Source organism: Eublepharis macularius, chromosome 5 (assembly GCF_028583425.1).
Source record: "Eublepharis macularius isolate TG4126 chromosome 5, MPM_Emac_v1.0, whole genome shotgun sequence".
NCBI lineage: Eukaryota > Metazoa > Chordata > Lepidosauria > Squamata > Eublepharidae > Eublepharis > Eublepharis macularius.
In genome coordinates, this window is record NC_072794.1 from 59,942,152 (window position 1) to 59,962,736 (window position 20,585).

The window sequence follows — 20,585 nt, forward strand, 5'->3', positions numbered from 1 at the left end:
CTGCTAAAGAAAATGAGGAGCGGATGTGGGGCAGAGACATGGGTTGTGCTTGGTTAGACACATAAGGATCAAGAAGCGCTCCAGCTGCTATGCCAGCACCTCCGGGTTTTGCCATGGACCCAGCTGGTATCAATATAGGTAATGGGAGGCAGAGACATGCACAGCCATTGCCCTATGCAAATAGCCCCGGCAGGGCTGCCAGCATCTCAGGGGCTTGCTTCTATTGCTTGGGTGAAGAATTTGCCCTATGTTCTGAGCCAAATGGCCTGACACGTGTCAAGGGTTACTTACTCTATCCTAGCAGGATTTGAGTTCCATGGCATGTTGGAGACCAAGACTTTCAGAGTATGAGCTTTTGCGAGTCAGAGCTCCCTTCTTCAGATGCAAGTAGGAATAGAGATCCTTGAATCTTCATATCCCAGCCAAAAGTGGGTAGATGATACAAGGAAGACCACCAGAATGTAAAGATACAATGGGAGGGGTGTAGCAAAGGAAGACACCAGGATGTAATGGCTCAATGGTACAATGCAGTTTGAGTAGAGCAGAAATTAGCATTACTTTATCCTTGTTCTTTCAATTAGTGAGGAAATGGTCTATGGAGAAAGTGATGGCTCCTTGATTCAGTTCTTCCTGTTCTCCTCCCTCCGTTAAAAACCCTTTTAATCTACAAGTTACCAAACCTTTCTTCACACTGACAAGGAATATTTTGCCTGGATACATCCTGGGGCATTCACTATAATTTGTAGGTTTGAGCAGCAGTTCTCAACCTGTGGGTGCCAACTCAGAAGTTGATTGTGAAGCCTGTGAAAGTGTTCGCATGTGTTTGCAATTTTACTGATTTGGACATACCCTGTTTTGTTAAGTGTGTCATCATGCCAAGAAAATTTGGACTTGTGAGTCGCCATACCGAAAAGGTCAGGAACTATTGGGTTAAAGCATAGTATGAAGAAGCTATTTTCACCTACAGAGAATTCATTCCTTGTGGTGTGAGTTCTGTGACTTTGGATAATGTTGTCCAGTGCTTTTACTTCTGAAAGGAGTCTAGAAATTTGCACAATAAATTTGCTATCTGGATCTGTTAATGTGGAGAATGGCAAGCCTGACATAAGAGTGAAATCTGTCCTGCATTATCAAAAAGTTTAGGAGACAGCAAATAATAGAAGAGAGGAAAGGATCAGCAGAGATGTGAAAAGAGCATGTTGTCCTAACAATTGCATTCTACTCTAGTTCACTTCTAAAGTAACTAGAATTCTGTCACTATGTAATTTAATTCAATAGACTGAATATGTTAGACTGAATATGATTTAGCCCCCTACCTTGACTCAGCTAATCTAACCACTTGGATCCATGCCATGGTAATATTGAGGTCAGACTGGTAATGCACTATACATGGGTCTGCCCTTGAAATCAACCTGGAGACTCCAGTTGGTACAGAATGCTGCACCTCAGTTATTATCAGGGCATGCACGTTTCCTCAGTTACTCCATTGGCTGCTCATCAGCTACAGTTTTCAATTCAAGGTATGGATTTATCACATACAAAGCTGCGTGCCCTTGGACCCTCATATCTGCAGGACTGCCTCTTCTGTGTTCCACCATGACAGCTTTGCTCATCTGTTCAAGGCCTTCTGCCGGTGTTATCCACTGCCCATACATGTGCTTTCTTTGTTGTGGCCCCCACCTGTGGAATGGCTTCCCTAAGGAGGTCAGGAAGGCTCCCATGTTCCTGTCATTCCACAAATTATGCAAAATGGAGTTGTTCAGGAGAACTTTTCTGTAAAGGTAATATGAATGTACTAAAATAGAATAGTTCAGGAAGATGTATTATAGAGGGAAAGGACTGTAGATTATACCACTATAAATACACAGTATAATAGGACATATTATCAGTTTGCTGCATGTATAACCCTGTTGCAGTTCATGGTTGTACTGTTGTACTGATAGAAAACTGTTTTCTTTCATTATATCCATCATCATCATCATCATCATCATCATCATCATCATCATCATCATCATCATCATCATCATCATCATCATATACTTTTATTGGCATAACATTCATTATATCCACACTTTGCATAATGCCTAATATACAATACCCATTCAGATTTTGGCAATCCTAGTTTTAGTATATTGCCTATTTGATGTCTCATATTAGTTGTATTGACCTACAATGTGGTAATTAGGTGTCTCTGTATAATCTGCTTTGAATCTCAGCGAGACAATTGGACTATAAATATAGTAAATAAATCAATTTTGCTGGATATTTATGGTGGAGAAATTTGAACTGTTGAAAAGGAAAATTTGTACCCATTAGTAGTGGTAATTGATATAGTAGGCTGTTTACCCTAATAAAACATGAGCATTGAAGACCAAATGTGTCATAATGTTGTGACAACTGCTCCTAATTCATTAATTATGAATTTTTAATGTTGGCGATCACATTGAATATAATGCTCAGAAACATGATTAGGATCAGAATGAGGAATTGTTTTCAGATTTGAGAAACAGCATTATGCTTAAGATATGAGGTGTTAAATGGTTGTTCGTATATTCAACAATTTGAAGACTTTCTGCTTTGAACATATATTCCCCAGTGTACACCCTGAGTTGTCTGCTAACTCTGCAGTTCATCCATTGTACCTCTTCTGCATCTCTTTAAGGTGTCCTCAAGGATTATTTAAGAGAACTGCCTTCCCCCTTGATAACCAAACAACTCTATGATGCAGTATTGGATGCCATGGTGAAAAACCCATTGAAAATGGCAGCAAATGGATGTGATAATGACCCTAGTGATTCTGAGCATACAGTATCCCTCTTAGATTGCCTGCCAGACATTGAAAAGGTAAGCCCTGTTAGCCCCTGTGGATAGTTACTATGTCTTGGGCTTTTTAAATTGCAAGTTGGCATTAAATTGTGCATGAATCTTCTCATCCCAGGATGACTACAAAAGTTGCTGCATGGTGGGGATGTAAGTGGCCCAGTGACTTATTCGATACTGTTTTCATCTCTGTGTTGCTGAGTTTCTCTAAGATGTTATTCGCTGACATCCTTATCCTACACATTTATGTTATCTCATGTAAAGTGCTAGTTTGAAAGTATTTCCCGTAAGAACATCATCATTACCATGATGGAGGTGTGTACAGCAGCAATACTTAGCCAGTAAAATGCTACAGCTTGGTATGATGGAGTCAGTTCCTGGCTGTCTCAAGCATCTGTTAAACACAGGAGTATGATTTCAACTATTAGAATTCCATTTAGAATATAGGTCTGATCATTTTTAAATCCTGTGTACACTGGTGGCCATCATCACAGTCTGTGGCAAAGAGTAGGGTAGGCTAGCTTTGTTGCATTGTTGCTGTTAAAGAGCAAGTGCAATGGGCTGAAGTCTCCGGTTCAGATATTGGTTCAACTACAAACCGAGTTGCCATGAGCAAGCCACTTCTCAATCCCAACCCCCTTATTGGTACCACAAGCTTGATAATACTTGCCTATCTTTCAGGTAGTTGTAATGATTACAGAGCTGATGTGTTCCAATCATTTTGCATACTAGGAAACAAGCTGCAGAAATCCCAGGTAGTATTATCAATCATATGCTTGTTGCTTGAAGACCTGTTTCTTCTGTTGCCAGTCAGTTTTGTTGGATGGCCTCAAATGCTGATGTTAAGTGCAAGTATAGAAGTTATCATTTAATTGTCTGTAATCTTCTGATCTGGGTGGTGTAGGCTACCCCGATCTCATCTGACTTTGGAAGCTAAGCAGGTCGGCCCTGGTAAGTACTTGGATGGGAGACCACAAAGGAAGTCCAGGATCACTATACAGAGGCAGGCAATGACAAAATCTAGATAATAGTATAAATGAAGTGTAATACAGGGTGCCCATTTCAGAATAAAACTGTATCTACAGTCACTGTAGCAGTAAGTAGCAACAGATAATTTGCTCCCCCAGTTGGAATGAAGAGGCAGACATGCGAGTTGGGACTAAAGGGCCACTTTATTTAATTAACAACATCAACACCAACAGCCAGGGCCTAAGTACAGGTCAGGCCCTGGGGTCACTCTTGGACCTCTGCCCTGACCTGTCTGGGCAAATCACCTGCTGCCCCGGGTGTGAGCTATCCATCTTATGGCTGGGGCCTGGCCTGGCCAGGCTAAGTGGTTCACCCCTTTAAAGCTCCCCCTCCCAGCTGTAAAGCTGCGGGGGGAGACTGGCTTGTCCAGGAGTTCCCCACCAGGGCATCTGTCTTTGCAACTGGGCCATACAGCAGCCAGCCGCTCCTGACAGACCCCAATTCCCTACCAATGGGGAGATGCCAAGGGTGCTTACTGGCACGCTGATTTTCCCCTAACTTCCGACCTGTCCCCAAGAGTGAAAAAAGACCCACCAAGCCAATTACCTCCCCATGTGACAGTGCAAGGTAGGTGAAAAATTCCCTCCCCAAGAAGCCAATTATGGGAAAGAAGAAAAAATTCCTACTTGGCCCTGCAAAAGACAGCCGGCTAGACTTGCACTAAATTGGAGTCAGGTGGGTGGGCTGAGCACGAGGCATATTGAAGGGTCAGGGGCAGAGCCAGCATATAAAGCCTCTGGCTCCACCCCCAACACGTACCCAGATGCCTGGGAAAGGCACATTCTGCTCCCATCCTGCCGGGGGAGCAAATAACGGCCCCCCCCGGCCAAGACAGCTATTGCCACCAGCCAGGAATGCCGACTTACAGTAAACCACTCACAAAAACTAGTTAGCAATCTCTGCTCTCTCTGAGTTCACCAATCCTTGTCCAGTTAGTGATCCTTTTAGAAAATGTATGATTGTTCTCACTTCCCAAGCGAAGCTGATTTTAATCTGAACCATAGCTCTTTTTCATTTGAAATCAGGAAACAAAATTCCAGCTGTTTGAGCAGATCTCTCCTATGCATGCACATTCTTTTTTGAGCCCCTGTCAGGCAGATAGGCTTTGACCAATACTGTGTTGTCATTTTGAATAGCAAGTAATAAATGCTAAGATGTTAGTCAGGCTTGTGAAATTGATGAGATGGTACAATAGCTGTAAAATGTCTGTCACTAAAAGTAAAAGAGAGGCTTGCCGATGGAAGTCCATTGATTTTTTTGCTTGTTTTTAGATCAAAGGAGAACACAGTGAATATTTAATCAGTCAACAATTGTTGTTTATTCTGAATGTCTTAGATAAATAATTATGTTGCTTTTAATAAGCCAGTATATAGTGACCTATATACAACTATAATTTTTGAGCTCCTATAACTAAAAACTACTGCTTTACTTAATGTCACATACAATTGGTACATATTAAACTCTGATGTGGAGTTCTCTCCTTCTGTCCAAGAGCACTTCAGTGAAATGAAATAACTGTTCTATTTTATAGGCAGTCAGCTATACAGAGGTAGCTTTTTTCCAAGCTTAACACTGAAGCCTTACAAAAAGGACTATTTATTTTTCTTCCATGTTTTACCCTTTCCTTTTTCCGTTGCTTTCATTTCAAGCTTAAGCATGCATCCTTGGCAGCAAATTTTACTGGAGTCAGTGGGAGTGACTTCTGAGTAAAAGTGAATAAAATATTACTTTTGAGTTGAACATATATATTGTAGAACCAGACTAACTTGGCTTAACCAATACCAAGTTTATTCACATTGCTTTAGAACTGAGATATAATCTGGACTTAAATTTATCTATTTTAAAATTTGCACTGAACTACCAAGATGGGTGAATTCAAGAAAAAAAGTATAGAATTATATTTGGGCTGTCAAGGAAATCATAAAAAGCAAAACGGAGTACACATTCTGGCAAAATAAATGTAAGTTGACAATAAAACAAGCAAAAAGTGAATTTGAAGAAAACAAAAAAATTATTCAAGAATGTCCAGAAACAGGAAACCAGCCAGGGAGGCAGTTAGGCCTTTGGATGACAAAGAAATGAAAGGATTGCTAAAGGAAGATGGGGAGATGTCAGAGAAACTGAACGAATTCTTTGCATCTGTTTCTACTGTGGAAAATGTTGAGCTCATACCCACTCGAGCCACTGTTTTTGGGAAGGTGTCCGAAGAACTGAGTCAAATTGAGGAGACAAGAATGGAAGTTCTAGGATTACTAGGCAAACTTAAAACCTGCAAGCCCAGATAGCATACATCCAAAGGTGTCTTAAAGAACATATATGAAATTGTTGGTCTTCTGTGTAACTTGTCACTAAAATTGACTTCTATGCCAGATGACTGGGACTTTTCAGTCTAGAAAAAAGAGGGCTTGGAGATTATAGAGATTTATTAAATTATGCATGTGATGGCAAGAGTGGAGAGGAGTGTTTTTCCCCCTCTTCCATAGTACTAGGACTTGGGAAAAGAGGTTCAGAACAGACAAAAGGAAATACTTCTTTATTCAACAAGTAATTAAACTGTTGAACTCACTGCCAGGGTAAGTAGTGATGGCCACGAGTATAGGTAGCTTTAAAAGTGGGTTAGACAGATTCATGGAGGTGAGGTTCATCAATATTTACTAGCCATGGTGACTGAAGGGAGCCTCCATATCCAGAAGAAGCAAACTTCTAAATACCAATGCTAGGAGGCAGCAAGGGGTGGGGGGCTTGGCCTCTGTGCCTAGCTTGCTTGGCCCTCCAGAGTAACTCGTTGGGCACTGTGTGTGTTAGGCAGGATGGTGGACTAGATGATCCAAACCAGCAGGCTCTTCTTATATTCTTATGCTGTGATTTTTGTAAGCGACTGCATGAAAAGTGGCAACGTGCTATTGGGTGGCCTGGTATGAGTGGGACTGCAAGTTTGCTTCTGAAACATTTGCATGTGCTGGCAATTATTAACACAACAGAAACTGGTTACAGCTTCAGCAAGGTTCAGAAACCCATGCACATGTGGAAGCCAGGCATACAGATAAAGCTATGTTTCCTCTAGTTTTTCTTGCTGCAGTTTCCATTTCTGAAGAAACTAACTTCTCTAGCAGCTGTTCAACCTCCTGCTGCAGTACCAGTTCTGAGTGTGATGCCATCTGGCAGTAAGAGCACATTGTTCAGGGTGGGCTCCATCTTTTGCTTTGGCAGGGCCAATCACAGAAGGCGCACAGACAGTCGAGGCCCAAAATGGCCAAAACGGCCCCGAAACAGCCCAGATTGGGGCCAAAATGGCCAGGATTAGGCTGGTGCCAGGTGGAGGAACCCTCCCATGCCCAGCACTGGCCCGATCCAGGCCGTTTGGGCGCCTAGATGGGCCCAAAATGGCCAAAATGGTGACTAAACAGCCCAGATTGCAGCCCAAACAACCTGGAACAGGCTGCTGCCAGGCAGGGGAGCCCTCTCCCATCCGGCACCGGCCTGATCCTGGCCATTTCGGCCCCGATCTGGTCCATTTTGGGCCCCAAATGGCGCTAAAACGGCCTGGATTGGGGCCAAAATGGCCAGGATCGGGCTGGTGCAGGGTGGAGGAACCCTCCTCCACCTGGCACCAGCCTGATCCTGGCCATTTCAGCCCCGATCTGGGACCAAACTGGCCCAAAATGGTCCAAACAGGCCATTTTAAAGATACCCATGTGACTAAAGTATTCTGAATCTGTACCTACAATCATCCCTTGCCTACCAATGAGTATTTACCCAATATATCATAATGCCCTTTGGCAGGCTTTCTTAAGAGAGGAGTTACAAGAACAGAAATCAGCTGCAGAAACACCAAATCTTTGTATTATTATGCTTAACACTCAAAGGATTCTTTTAGAAGGTTGTCTTCTGTTGACTTTTGGCATTATGCATAGATGACAATTTTGTAGCTACATTAAAAAGAAAACTAGTACTCCCGGATGATAACTTCTGTATCTTCGTGCACATAGCTAACCAAAATTTATCCTTTCTTTAAAAAAAATTTAGGCCACTCTAAGGATGCTGTTGGACCATCTGAAATTGGTGGCTTCATACCATGAAGTAAATAGAATGACATGCCAGAACCTAGCTGTGTGTTTTGGACCTGTATTGTTGAGCCAGCGGCAGGAAACCACCAACCATAACAACAGAGTATTCACTGATTCTGAAGAGCTTGCTAGTGCCTTGGATTTCAAGAAGCATATAGAAGTTCTACATTACCTACTTCAGCTATGGCCAGGTAAAGTCTTGGAGGAGGTGGGAGAAAATCTGCCATCATTTTGTAGTTTATTCTAACCTACTGTGGGGAAAGTAGGGTAAACATATTCTGAATAAAAGGTATAAAGTTAATTTACCTAGAAAATTTGCTAAGTTAACAATATATTGAATGCAACGACAGTAGTGGATTAGTCAGGGAGATCTCAGATGTTTTCTACTGGTCACTTTTTGAGAAGTAAGCCAGCAAAAATGTAATTGTGGAATTACCTCTACAGCCCTTGCTTACTTCCAAACACTGATCACCAGAAAAAAATTGTCAGAGGCAAGAGGAGGCTTTGTTGTCTTTTCTCCCTGCACCTACTACTCAACAAAGAATGTGCTCCCTTGGAGAAATATTAGAATGGCAGCCACAGCCAAAGAATTTGGCACTGAGAACCCAGTACCTTTTCAAGGGCAATTGCTCAGCTTTGTAGGACTTGTTCAACTGTAATCATCAACTTTACTCTTTCTGTCAAAGCCAATCAATCATTGACTCTGGGAAATCTATCTGCTTCCTGGGTCATTTTTGTAAATGTGGAGGATTTTTTGGCTTTTGTATTGAGAAATATTCTGAAGGAGCCACACAGAAGCAGGTCTGCTTCCAGCAGTATTTTGCTTGGTTTACGGCAAAAGATTGTTTAGTTTAATGTGACTGAGCTGTTGTTCAGTTTTGGAAAAAAATGGCATTGTAATACAATTGCTAGAGCTGGTTCAGACAGCAAGCTGGCTATACTATGCACGTGAAGAAAGAAAGTGGGAAATACGGCTTACTCACCCAGTGCACTGACCCTTCCTCCAACACCAATGGGTTTCGGTACAGTATACAAATCAGTATGACTAATTTGGCATAGTTCCATATGTGGCACTGAAAAGTACATTTAAATTATGGTTTAACTATATGTATGGAAGTTGCATGCAGTGAATCAGACAGGACAGCAACATACATGGATACTTACGGCATCAAACGTGGGATCAGTGTGATGGATAAGGAAGTAGTGGAGACACATTCCCCTTCCCCATAATGTATAGGGCTGGTGAATAGAGATGGGCATGAACCGGGAAAATTCTGAACCGTGCAGTTCGTGGTTCGTCACATTTCACGAACCACGAACTTGCCCCAGTTCGCAAACCAGTTTGTTCAGTTTGTGAAAATGTCAGTTCCAGGTCAGCAGAAGGTCTACAGAGAGCCCACCCACCCCATTGCCTATGAACATAATTGATTGGCGCCAGGCTGTCTGCAGTGACAAACCGAAAATATGAACCAAATGAGCTGGGCTAAAATTCGCCACAGTTCATGAAAAATGAGCTCCCACAAACCACTGGTTTGCGAACCACGAACCAGCCCAGTTCATGATAAACTTTGGTTCATATTTTGCTTTGTGCCTGCCTCTACTGGTGAATCATCTGAACTGACCCATAGTTCTTATTTTAAAAGTATTAAATTATACAAACATACTTTTGGTGATTTTGAAACATCTTAAAACACCTTTACCCGAAGAGAAGCAGTGTGATCGGTACTAAATACCCTTTTGCAGGCAACATATTTATTTAAAACAGATTTTTTAAATCAGTAGGCAAATGTAATTGTCACTGTCTTCAGCCCATTCTTTTGTCTTTGCTTTCTTCAGTGTACCTTTCTCTCAGCAACTGTTCCGGACTGCTGAAGCAAATCCTTGGGGCTCTGTGTAAGATAAAAACAGCTCTAGATTCACAGCTTTGTTTTCAGTTCAGCAGAGAATAGCAATGAGAATAGGGAATCCATTCTCAAAACTCTACAAGGAGTGGATGTAAACAGCCTGATATTGTAACTCATTTGATGAAACTGTCACTAATGACTTAGCAGGATGAGAGGGGAGGGCAAAATTTCTTACAGTTCAAATTTCTTAATGTGGCAAGTTTGGAATTTGGTGGTGGTGGCAGTAGAGAGTGCCCTTGTGTCAGAGTTGACTTATGATGACCCCTGGTGGGGTTTTCATGGCAAGAGACTAACAAAGGTGGTTTGCCATTGCCTGCCTCTGCAATCCTGGTTTTTGTTGGAGGTTTCCCATTCAATTACTAACCAAGGCTGACCCTGCTTAGCTTCTGAGATCTGGCAAGATCAGACTCACCTAGGCTATCCAGGTCAAGGCTAGGAGTTTGGCAAGTCTTGGAAAATCTAAACCATGACATACTAAATAGCAGAACTTGCTGTATATCTAAGCATTCACACACCCAGTTATGTTACCAAACATATGCATTGTATGGTATCTTTGCCACATCAGTTGCTAGGTCAGGTTATCTATTTGAATCCTCCTGAGGTCAGATGGTGAGTGCCATTATACTACCTGTTTGCTGCATTCTAAACAATGATATGCTTTGTAGAGTGAATGGAATATTTGTACAGGCTGAATTGTACAGGTCTTTGTTTTCGTGGCCCTTCTTACATGCCCAGGGTGGTGCCGATTGCCACCTTGCGGTCAGGTGGCAGTTTTCCACAGGCCAGTTTGGCTAAGGATCCTGGAGGTGTTTTTCCATCTTCTGGGCATGGAGCAAGGGTCACTGGGGCAATTGGGGGGAGGGGGAGGTATTTATGAATTTCCTGCACTGTGCAGGAGGTCAGACTAGATGACCTTAGAGGTTCCTTCCAACCCTATGATTCTATGATTCTTCATGTTCTGTTGAGTTCTGGAACCACCTTTTGAAAGGTTCCTCATCTTCCACCCATTCCACACTAGACTGTTGGCATTAATAGTAGAATTGGGGTGTGGAGAACAGAATTATAAGTTGGAAAATTTCCGTACACTACATCTGTCGTTGGAAATCCATCATACTCAGGAAGCCAGCCTAGTCTTTGAGCTAGTATTGCATGAATATGGTATACTGGTGCTTGATATTCCACTGCCTGCCTGACAGTGAAGTATATGAAATGACAGCACCTCTATTGCCAATTCATATGTATGATTCTCGATCCACATGTGGCTGTAGCTAGATCTTAACTTGCTTTGTGAGTGTAAGCTATCTGGATGTGTGTGTGTTAACAAAGAAAGCAAGAAGCTGTGTGGGTCTGTAATTCAGCTTCACTGAATTGGTTGACCAAGAAATGTGGTGGTGTAGCTATACCAGAAAAAGGAAAAACTTGAGAGGTTCAAAACACCTAGAAGCCCACATTTAACGATAGGTTGTTAATATTATACCATAACTGTGCTTCTTGTAACAATAGTACACCCAAATCAGAAAGCATCTCTCAGTGGTTCTTTGGACCTTTCACTATACTTTATCTTTGTTACTGAAAGCTTTGACCAATCCCATCTTTACATGCTGTTTCATGAGGTGTTGCAATTACTGCTATTTTTATTCTAGCATTGCAGAAGAGGCTGAAAGGAGTTTTCTGAGCAGTGTTTTTATGAAGTTGATTAGGCTGATTAAGAATGACTGGCCCAGGGGCACTCAAGGCTGAGTGGGAATTTGAACCCTGTTTCCCAGGTTCTTGACTGAAACCTTAAACATACTGGCTTTCATGCGTAGGACACTTGTTTTGCAATACAGCTATAAATTCTACATCTGTTGTTTTTCACAGTGAAAGCTGAAATAGCTCATTATTTGGACAAATTACAAATAATGTATAGAGAAAATTCTGTGCAAAGTATATACGGTTGTACAAGGCAGCAAACTGTGGACTGAATAAGAGAATTTTAAACCCTGTGGTAGAAGTTTATGGCAGTATCATGCAGTGTCCTTTGGCTCTTCAAGAATTTAATTAAATGTTGTGGAGTGAGCTGTGTTTCTTGGAAGTAGCCAAAATCAGAGTATGGACTCTCAAATATTAATCTTCCTATGGATTTGGAAAATTTGATAACCATGTTTATGCCACAGTTTAACTTCTCATTTTTTTAAATAAATGGAAAACACATGGTCCTTGTTCAGTTGAAAAGTGTAACAAAGCTGGCAGTTAAGGCTTAATCCATGACCTCTTTGCCTTAAGAGAGCACAGCCCAAACAGAAGACTTTTTGTTGATGTGCAGGGGTGGGGGCGTTCTTTAAAAAAGCAGAATCATTAAGGTTAATAAGACACACATCTTCACAATAAGACTCATTTCTGTAGAGAGGTGAAACATTGGGGAGCTCATTCACATCATCTGGGAACCTGTTAACCATGGCAAGTGCCTGTCTGCATTGCCTCCCACCCACCTCATGACAAGCAAGGTATGCATATTTGTCATGTGCTGTCTGGAATTTCTAACATTTCACTGCTCATATTATACAGCTCTGGGATACTTCCATTAGAGAAGTAGCAAATAAGTATACTTAATAAGAATTTGCCATGGTTTGCAGAAATAGACTCCTGTGCATGATTGTGGATGCATGCATCTTTTCTGGATAGAATTCTGCAGATACGGGTCTTTTACCCTTTTCTACCCCTGTGTCCAATGGTAAGGTGAAAGTGCTTGAACTCTGTAGGCTTGGATGTTTTATCCTTACAATTACAGCCCAAGATAGATTTCTTTCTTCTCTTTATATGTTCCTAATGGTAACTTTGCTATTTGTTCACAACCTCCTATTCCTTACAGTTTAGGATATTTTTACAAGGGTTTTTGGTTTTTTGAGCTGCTGCCTCCTGTAATGTGGTAGTGGAATCTTTATTGGTTAGATTGTTAAGTTACATTACCTTCTGCATTCTTAGCATGTTGACAGCAAACCACATGCTGCCCACATACCTTTCAAGAGGTTCAGTTGCATTGGTCTGTTTCTGTGAGCACATTCTCTGTTTCAAACTCCATCTGTAATAATGATGCATCCTTCTTGTTGTCCCCATGCTATACAAGTCCATTTCTGGTCTCTGGTTTTCTGGTACCCCCCACCCCACTTGAGCTGTATAAATAGCCTGTGACATTCCATGCAATATCATCTATTCAGTCCTTTCCTGTCTCCATCCCTTATCCAGCCCCTTTCTTTTGCCTTTCATCTGTCTACAAAAATAGAGATATAAACCTTCTGGACAGGAATGGTGTTCTTTTCATATAACCTGCAGCAGCCAGCACATTGTTAGAATGAAATTAAAATTGTGTAGTGAAACATGAAAAAATAAGCCAGTTTTCAGCCAAGGGCACACCAACCATTGGTCAATAAAACATTTGTGCTATTTACCATAGGAAGCCGGTAACAAGAGGAGACTCTTAGTTTCTTGTGCTGTAGAATCATGAGTTCAGGTAATAAAAATTCCAAATGTGTGTGGAGTGTATTTCCCCCCCCTCCAAGTTGGAGTTAATGGCTGCTTAGGAAAAAAATGGAGAAGCTTTGGCTTGCATTGCACACATTTGGATCCCAAAAAGCAGCTTTCTGGATTGGTGGTAATATTTTAACACTTCCTGTGCTTGCTTTCTCTTCCCTAGCTGAATGTGAGGGAGGTGTGAAAGATAGAAGTGTTTCAGCTTTTATTTGAACAGTATTGTGATTGTGATTAACTTGCAAAGTTAATTAAGGTAGTTCATTTTTAATAGACTTCTGCTATTGTGCATAGACTAAAGGCATGATAGTTTTGAGATGGGGATCTTATTGCCGCCTATGTAAGATTATTGGACCATGGTAAAACCAAAATAGTGGAATGTACTGGCTGTCAAATATGCATGTCTTTTTAATGCATGTTTCAAGCATAAAAGTGGAGAGAAATAATGGCCAGCACTGCCATGTTTGTTTCTCTTCATGTCTTATGGTTCATCCCTGTTCTCTGCCCTTTAGTGCAACGTTCAGCTGCCAAAGAATCTGCACTGCCTGAGCAGCAGTCCTCGGTGAACTATCTGAGACCGAAGAAGCAACGACCTCAAATGCTGAACTTGAACAGTGCTGAAATATCAGGGATACTGAGGTCCAGAACAGCCAGACTGGATAGTCCTTCAAGTAACCGCTATGCTGGAGATTGGAGTGGTTGTGGGGAGAACTACTTCATAAACCCCAAAGAGTCTCTGAATGAAGCAGACTATGATGATGTTCCTTCAGAAGATGCAGAAAGTGAAGATGATGGCAGCAGAGTAGACAGTTCAGATAAGCTGATAGAACAACCTCATTGCATGTCCAAAGAGCATACATTTCAGGCCTATTTGGCAATGCAAACAATGGATTCTACAGTAAACCACAGAGTAAACCTCAAAGACCTGCAGGAAAGCATTGACACTCTGATAGGAAACCTGGAACGGGAACTCAATAAAAACAAGCTCAATATCCGTTACTAATAATAGTCTCCTGCACTGCGGACTTTGGTTGGTATGTCCTTTCCCTTGTTTCTTTCCCAAGATTTGTCTGCATCCCAAGATTTCCCAGGATTTGGGGTGGATGATCCTGACCTTGATTGGAGTGCTGGTATTTTAATTGCATTGTGCGTTGGTTATGATCCTCAAATAGACTTAGTGCCTTCAATTACACAATGTTACTTTCTGTCCTTTTCTTCCCATCCACCCCCTTCTTGTTTTGAAGATGGGATTGGCCTGACCCTCCTGGGTTTAAAGTCATCATGTATTTAAGAAAATGCCTTTAGAAATTTCCCTTCCCCTTCTTCAAGGTACTATATGCACTTGTGAAATTTGGACAGTTTATGGAAGATATGTAAGGCATCCCCTCTGTCTACATTACACAGGAATAGTGTTCCTAAAGTTCCTGAAACTTTAACCGTGGTATGGATGTTCTCCTAGAAGGGAGGATTAATGTTGCTGCTTATGTGATAATTTGCAGCACAAATTGTAGGTAGATCATGTTCTACCGTATTTTGACACCTCTTTACTTGCGATGCAAAAGCTGCTATGAAAAATGCTTTATATATATTATATATATTTGAAAAAAGGTTTTGTACAATGATTAATGTATTCCTGTATTAACACTTTCCAGCAATTATTTAAACCTGCAAAAATGAAATATTTTTCTAACTTTTTTTGTACATATTTATATATTAAACATGGGGCTTGATCAAGTCCACCATGGGTGCAACACCTATAGGTGCAACACCAATGCTTGGAAGATACACTTCAGGGTATAGCAATCTTTCCCCCCCCCCCGTCCCCCTGAAGGATGCATGGATGTGAGATTGCATAGGTGTGGAGCCGGGCTGTTAGGTTAAATGGGAAGCCTGTTTGGCCTTCTCTTTCCATTAGGTCAGGGAATGCAAGCATTGCATGGGGACAGGGTTCTCGATACTGTATGCTCTATGGGAATCCCTCAACACACAGGTGCTATATCTACTAAATCATTTGATAGACCTGGATTAAGCCCTTTGTTATGTGGCTGTTTTGAAAAGTGGCACATTAGCTTTGAATAAGGGTATCACTTCTAATAGAGGCTTATATTTTTGTGATGCCAAAATAAGGGGCTACCTAAGCAAAGGTGGATGACTCTGAGTAGAGGGGAGTGGGGGAACATCTGTGGAGCTTGAAGGCTACAGCTTGCTTTTTTAAAAAATGTGCAAAATCATAACTTGCCTGGATAACACACTATACTTATCACGCTACTTTGCCATTTGTGCAATTTCTGCTAACAGACCACAAATAGGAATTTTTAGACACATTTTGGAGATGAGGAGAATGATCACTTGATCAGAAGTAGTTGTTTTACATTGCTCACCAGTGTTTATATTGTTTAAAGTGTGTGTTTCCCCCAAATATACATACTTGTAACCTGTCCAAAGATCAGCCAGATTCTGTTAGGGGACCAAGTGCTAATTCTTGCATGATCAAGGGCCTGGGATTTTGCTAATGCCAAATGTTCAAAATAGTAAAATGTACATACAAAAGTAAGGTGTAAAAAAAAAAGACTGACTTGCTACTGTCTGTTTGCATTTTAAGCCATATTCTCAATGTATTGGGCTAATTCAAGGGCATATATTTCTATACCAAACTGTGTTTGGTAGGGACTACATGTTGGTTTACTCTATATTCAGGCCCCTTATTGAGTATCATCACTTGGATCTTGCCTTTACATGTTTTTTCCTGTATGGAGAAGTATTGTCATACCACATGATGGTCAGACTTAACTGCGAATGTGGTCAGTGCCTTCTTGTCTGCTGAGGAAGAAGTAGCCACTAGGTACTGAGTTGCAGGGAGTGTGAAAGGAAACCACTGCAATGACCTGATCAGACAAAAGCACTGTATCTAGAAGAAAACAGCAGGACACATTACTGCGGGAACTGTGTTCATATTCTGCAACTTACCTTCAGCATGCTCTTATGCATGTTTACTCAGAAGTAAGCATTGTTCATACAGTGCCATGCCTTAGTAAGTATGCTCAGGACTGTAGTATTAACATTTATGGTTATTTGCAGCCTACCTTCATGAGTTCAAATCTGCTGGTAAGAGCTACACGAATATTGAAGGTTGAAGTCATCTGGAATATTATGACAGGCTCATAAACCAGCTTGGTACATAGGCAGTGCAAATAGGTTATCCCTAACTTGTGCCTCTTATCCCATGTCCATGTAGTAGAATGACCAAGGTCCTGCATGTGCATATCCCAGTCAAGCAGTCCATATGCCTTAAATGGATGTGCAATCAGAGATGAGTGGCAATCAGAGCATACATTCTTCATGTGGTGATGGGAGGAGAGGTATACCCCAGGCCCTCATGCCCTGATTAATGTAGATTCTGCAGTCCAGTTGGTATTTGAACTGTCCCTTGGTCTGCATAAAAATGTCTATAGAAGAGGGCAATGTTGTGTCCCACAATTCAGTCTCTTGCTGGGTTCCATGATGTACTAAATAGCATACCATTTTTATATCTTGTCCAGAGAAATACAGACAGAAAAAATGTGTAGGAAAAAATATGACAATTCTGTGAACAAGGAGAATACCTTTTTTTAAAAAAAAATGTATATGTAAAGGCTTGAGAACATTTGAAGCTTTTGTTCAAATATGTTTATTTTTGTTTCATTAATTGCCACAAAAAATTAAAGCTGTGTGTTGAGTATATACATTTTAAAGCTTTTCTTGGCAGTTGTCTTAAAAGAGTATGGCAACTTCTTCAGTTCTGCCCTTAGAAGAGTGAATGTGATAAACCCTTTAGATTTACTCTCAAACATTTCATACATTAGTAGTTAACCAAAGCAAACACTATTCTAATGCAAGTCTCAGTGAAAACTGAACTTCTTGCCTGTCTAGCCATAAGGTCCAAGAATAAAAGTCATGCAGTCAGATGCCTCGTAAAAGATGAGGACTAAGTTTGTAATGTACACAAGTCATACTTTTAAAGGATTTTTGTTTATAAATCTAAGTGTAGAAGGGGCTAGTTATCTCTAAATGATGTTCTGGATTTCAGCAGCCTCCATAATGTGGGACTGAATTTTCTCTTGTTTTAGTCCATTATCAGCTCCCCCGCCCCCCCTCCATGGACCTGATGTAAATGGTATTTAACTTGTCCTTGCCCTGCTATATATTGTCTGATTGTTTTTAGCTATTTATTTACAATAGGATGACAGAATATTTGTGCACGTTTTTGCCACCTTTCTTCTCCCTAAAGAAATGTCTCAGCATTATATCCAGCATCCTTTATTAATTTATTATTATCACTAGTGTGGAAAATACACTGTACAATCACAGCAATACAATAACTATGGTACTGTTTGAAAACCTCTCTTTTAACCTGAAGCATTTATGCATAAATCAGCGTGTTTTTTAAAGTATATGTACAGGAATTATGGATTATTTTTAAACTGTTAATTCTGAATAAAACCCAAATTAAGAATAAAAATGGATTGTATTTTGTAAATGGTTGCCAATGTTTGAAAAATATTAAACACTTGCTTTTTGCAAGTAAAAATCTGTACTGATGGCTTATCAAAATTCTTGTGGCTTTCTGCTTTGAAGTAGTTTGGAAAGCTTGTTTTCATATTTGCAGATTTTTCGAGTATAGTGTACAACTAGAAAGAAAGCTGCATGTGACAGTTATATAGTACCATGAGTGCAGGGGTACCTGCCCTGAATTGTTAGTCAAATGGGCAGCCTCATAATTAGTTGGGGGAATTAGCTTAAAGGAGACAAGTGAGAGGAGGTAACTGGAATTCTCCACCTATGTTTACAAGGATTATTCTCTTAAAGAACACTCGAAATAAAGCAGGCAGATGTTCAACTGGAAACTTTTTTTAAAAATTAAAAGAGTAGTAAAAGGGCAAATGTACAGTAATCACACACAGCACACGTATAAGGCTAACTAAGAAAATCAGGGAGGAAGAGGGGAGAAAGCAGTTTCAGGGAAGACGATAGTTACCAGTCTCGAAGATAGGGGCTCGCAGAAGGCAGCAGCAAAATGACCAGCGTTTCACAAAGAAGAGAAGAGGCCCAAATGAATTTGGGGGCATGTAGACATATCCAGAATACACACACACTGATGGCTAGGGAGTCCAGTTATAGGGCAAAATGGTCCCTGGGGCAAGTTGATATCTTTGCCACAAAACAATAACTTGATGGCTGTCTGTGGAGGTGGACAATGGAGTTGGGAGAGTAAGCCTTTCCTAATGTGTCTACCTGAGGTGAACTATAGGTGAAAATGATGCTCGATGATCCTTTGAGTACCGGATAGGAAAAGCTGAATAGCTTGGGTGTTGCTTGATTAGGGTAAATGGATGAGGGGAAGTGAGGTCAGGCGTTGACAAGATGAGTCAGGAGTTTCCTGGGAGCCTCATTGTCCTAAGTTATGCATCTCTCCGGGGTGTGGAGGGGGTGTTTAGTCAGACAGCTGCTATGATTCTCCTTTTAAAGTATTTTTCCAGTTTTTTACCTGGCTGGCACCCATGTTGTTCCAAGCAGTGCCTTGCACTTTTCCTTTATGAGGAAGGGAGCTTATGGTTTTGTATCTATAAACTGACTGCTAACAAAATGGAGTATGATCGAATATTTGACAGCAGTTAACAAAATGAGAATCAAAGGAGGAAGAGAGGATAAGAATATGTATATATGGTTGAGATTTGGAAACTTACATCATGATTCCCATCCAGCCAGGGGAATACAAGACAGCCAACATCTTTAAGACATAATGCAATATCTGTTGCCATTGCACCATTTATTTGTCTAAAAGCTTTCTACATTGATTTTATCTGTACTCAAACTGGCTTTCAGTGATTGATAACAATATTATAGTAAAATGCCCAGTACAATAGTAGTAGTAACTCCCAGAATGGCTGTCCACTCACGAATAGAGATGGACGCGAATCGAATTACAACCCAAAAAACCACACGAACCAGGCCGGTTCATGGAAACTCATTTCCACGAACTTCCACGAACTTGTCTACTAGTTCGTTTGGGTCGTAAAGGGGCAGTTTAAATGGCCATTTCCCCAGGGAAATGGCCATATAAACTTTTCATGCGGCTTGCAAGTGGCAGGCCCCTTTAAATTATCAGCTGGCAGGGGGGAACAATACAACTGGGTTTTTTTTGTCTTTTCTTTAACCAAATTCCTAAGTGCTACAAAAACAGAAACTTTCAGCCAACGTCTTTGAAAACAACTCAAGGTAAGTATGTTTTGTTGGATCCCACCAATTAATAAAGTCCTTTGTCACAATCTTTCCAATTATGAAACAACTGGAAGCCAGGCTTCTGTCCTCTTCTTGGGGAATTACAGCCCTGCAAGAACCATACAGTCCCAATAATAACACCAACCAAACAGAATATGCATACATCATTTTTAGTCACTATTGTTCACATACAACATTTCTGATTACCTTATTCAAGGTGATGAGCACATTAATTATTATAAAGCTCCCCAGCAACCAGCTTTTTCCTCAGCTGCCAGTCTGTAGCTACTGACCACCCTACTGGGCTAAATCAGTTAGCTCATAGGGGTTACACTGTCCTTTAGTATACAATAAAAAAATTGACAGTTTGGTCTTATGTGAATTCCAAGTAAATTCCAAGACAAATGAACATTTTTTTGTAATTTCTTCAGCAGCTTGATGAGCTACCCACAAATGATGGCATTCTTTGTACAGTCTTCCCTTTTCTTCATGTGGAGGGGGCAGGATCACATTATTAAACTGGGCCTTCCTGGTGCTCATTTTAATGAAGAGATTCAAGAATTCCCTCTATTATGACTCAGTATTTTTGTCTACTGTTGTTGGCATACTTCACTGTATTTCTGAATTTTAAAAACTCTTCTGTTAGGATATTAAATGCTAGAAGTTTTTATACATTTTTGTGGAACCAGAGTGCATTAAGTTTGTTGTTTATATAGGGTACCTCTACCAGCAGAGGACGAAGTGATTTTTGCTAATGCCTTTCTCCTGCTGTGGACCTGAATATCATGCCCCGCACTGTTTCTGAACCCCTGGGGCAACATTCAGGGAGGCAAGGTGAACTGCAGCACAGGTAGAGGAGGCAAAAAAATTCTATTTCATGAGCGGTTCTCTTTTTTCTTTTTGGATACAGTCTGTAGTGTTTTGATATGAAGGCTGGAATGAACAAATTTTAATCCAGCTATGAATTGTGTATATGAGTACCTATATTCCAAAAAGGAAT

General features: G+C 40.8%; 1 protein-coding gene across 1 annotated transcript in view; it reads left to right on the plus strand.

The window, feature by feature from the left end:
• The window catches only part of SYDE2 (synapse defective Rho GTPase homolog 2), a 75,534-nt gene extending 57,709 nt beyond the window's left edge, over positions 1 to 17,825 (plus strand). The window contains exons 5-7 of the mRNA XM_054981133.1: positions 2,663 to 2,844; positions 7,876 to 8,107; positions 13,840 to 17,825. Coding sequence (XP_054837108.1) covers positions 2,663 to 2,844; positions 7,876 to 8,107; positions 13,840 to 14,330 — 905 coding nt within the window. The 3' untranslated portion in view covers positions 14,331 to 17,825. The remainder of the gene's footprint in view (positions 1 to 2,662; positions 2,845 to 7,875; positions 8,108 to 13,839) is intronic.
• Positions 17,826 to 20,585: the final 2,760 nt, after the last annotated feature.